Raw genomic sequence first — 1,754 nt, 5'->3', positions numbered from 1 at the left:
ATGTTAATTTAGCCGATTTAATCGGGTTACGAGTGAATGGTGAAGGGTTTTCTCCAACGCAGGATGGTGCATCCCCTGACATAGACAAGGATACGCAAAAAGAGGCAGAAGATAAGGTATGGCTCGATTCGATTATGAGTGCAAACTCCGATGACCCCAACATTCAGAACCAATCCGACACTGTTGATTGTCTTGCACAAAATTTGAAATCGGTTAAAATTAACGATGATGCTAAAGTGCCCGATATAACCTTTAGTAATTGTTGTGACGGGTGTGGCAGAAGCGATTCGCCGGACAATTCCGCCGTGGACGTCTATTTGGCCGTGCCCTCCATTGACAGCGTTGATGAGTCGCGACCGCCTATGTGACCTTAGATTATTGTCGGCTTAATTGAACTTGATCATCCGTGACCTTACTAGATTGGTGTCAAAATGATTGCGTTAGAAGCGGAGCAGTCTATGCCTAAAGAGGTGCCGAAACCGGAGCCGACCAGTTCCCGGGGGCCTCTGCAGAGGTCGAGCGCCGTTAGTCAGAAATCCGTCGAAATTATGGTCCATCAAGAAGGATCAAATAATCCTTTACACAGATCAAAACTAGCACCTAGTCGGTCAACATCAGAATCTCAGTCTTCTGGAAAGAAAATCCTTAATTTGAGAAAGACAAAGAATTCGTCAATCGAGTCGACAATGAGCCTGCCTAATCAAAAGTCTTTGGAGAAGAAACAGAGCGGGTTGAGGCATCAGAAGACAATTGGAGCTCACTCGGACATAACCCTGACTACGCAGCCATCGATAACGGATGACAGGAAAGCGCTCAGGGAAGCACTCTATCAGGGTATATTTCACAGGCATAGGAGAACAATATTCGCAGTTGGCTCGTTCCTTAGGATGCTTAGGAGCAAAACGTCTAACTACGACTCAATAAGGTCCGATTCTGATGAGATATAGCACCAGTAGATTTATAGTTATTCCAATTTTTATAGTAGAACATGGTGCCACAGACTGATCTGCTGATCGTGCTTTTTGTATGAGAGAGCTACCAAAAAAAGTGATAGGTATTTGTAAATTTTTTATTTTGTATTAAAATGTTCCGTTGATTTGGGTGGTTTTTGTTGTAAATCCCGCTTGATCTTGCGAAGCGAATTTAGTAGTGGTTAATATACTAAGAGGAGTGTAATTTGAATGCTTTTTGTAGAGTAACATTTCTGATCTATATTTTCCGTTACAAACACGATAATTTATGACGTCACAATGTTTTCATGCCAGCCTATAAGGAGGGGAAATGAAAAACCTTGAAGATAATTATGGCCGTTAGTTAACTAACTTATAATGAGTCCTAATAATAAATAAGACAATTTTATAACGAAATATGGACTGACTCAATGTTAGATTATATTTGAGGGGAGTATTTTTAACTAAAGTCCATTCCTAATGGCCTATGAATAAATTTTTATATATCGCACATGACAACTAAGGTAGTATTATCTCAAAATTGCTTAAAAGTTATATTACCTATTTCATTTCGAAGCGACTGTGTTGTCCTGACACTTTGAAGTTAAATTGTATACGAATGACATATAAATGTAGCGAAATTTTAGAGATAAATTGCGTTATATTAATATATATCGCAATTTTGGAGATTACAACGTTGCTATTGTTGAGAGACTATGTTGCTGTGTACAAAACCTAATAACGCACGTTTAACTATGCGAGTATAGTAGTATTATTTTGGATTTTATTATCCTTAGAAAAGCT

The 1,754-nt window shown here is 38.9% G+C and overlaps 1 protein-coding gene across 1 annotated transcript; it reads left to right on the top strand.

Annotated features, from left to right (window-relative positions):
- Positions 1-401: 401 nt before the first annotated feature.
- LOC113225405 lies at positions 402-1,089 on the top strand. Its single transcript, XM_026457709.1, has one exon. The coding sequence runs from the start codon at positions 432-434 to the stop codon at positions 945-947; it is 516 nt and encodes a 171-aa protein (XP_026313494.1). The 5' UTR covers positions 402-431; the 3' UTR covers positions 948-1,089.
- The last annotated feature ends 665 nt before the right edge of the window (positions 1,090-1,754 follow it).

The sequence above is a fragment of the Hyposmocoma kahamanoa genome, unplaced genomic scaffold (genome assembly GCF_003589595.1).
Source record: "Hyposmocoma kahamanoa isolate Upper Pololo Valley unplaced genomic scaffold, ASM358959v1 160, whole genome shotgun sequence".
Taxonomy (NCBI): Eukaryota; Metazoa; Arthropoda; class Insecta; order Lepidoptera; family Cosmopterigidae; genus Hyposmocoma; species Hyposmocoma kahamanoa.
This window is presented reverse-complemented; position numbering and strand designations above follow the sequence as displayed.

Bases quoted from the DNA above. Each gene is read 5' to 3' on its own strand.
- LOC113225405 (XM_026457709.1), top strand. From the start codon at position 432: ATGATTGCGTTAGAAGCGGAGCAGTCTATGCCTAAAGAGGTGCCGAAA.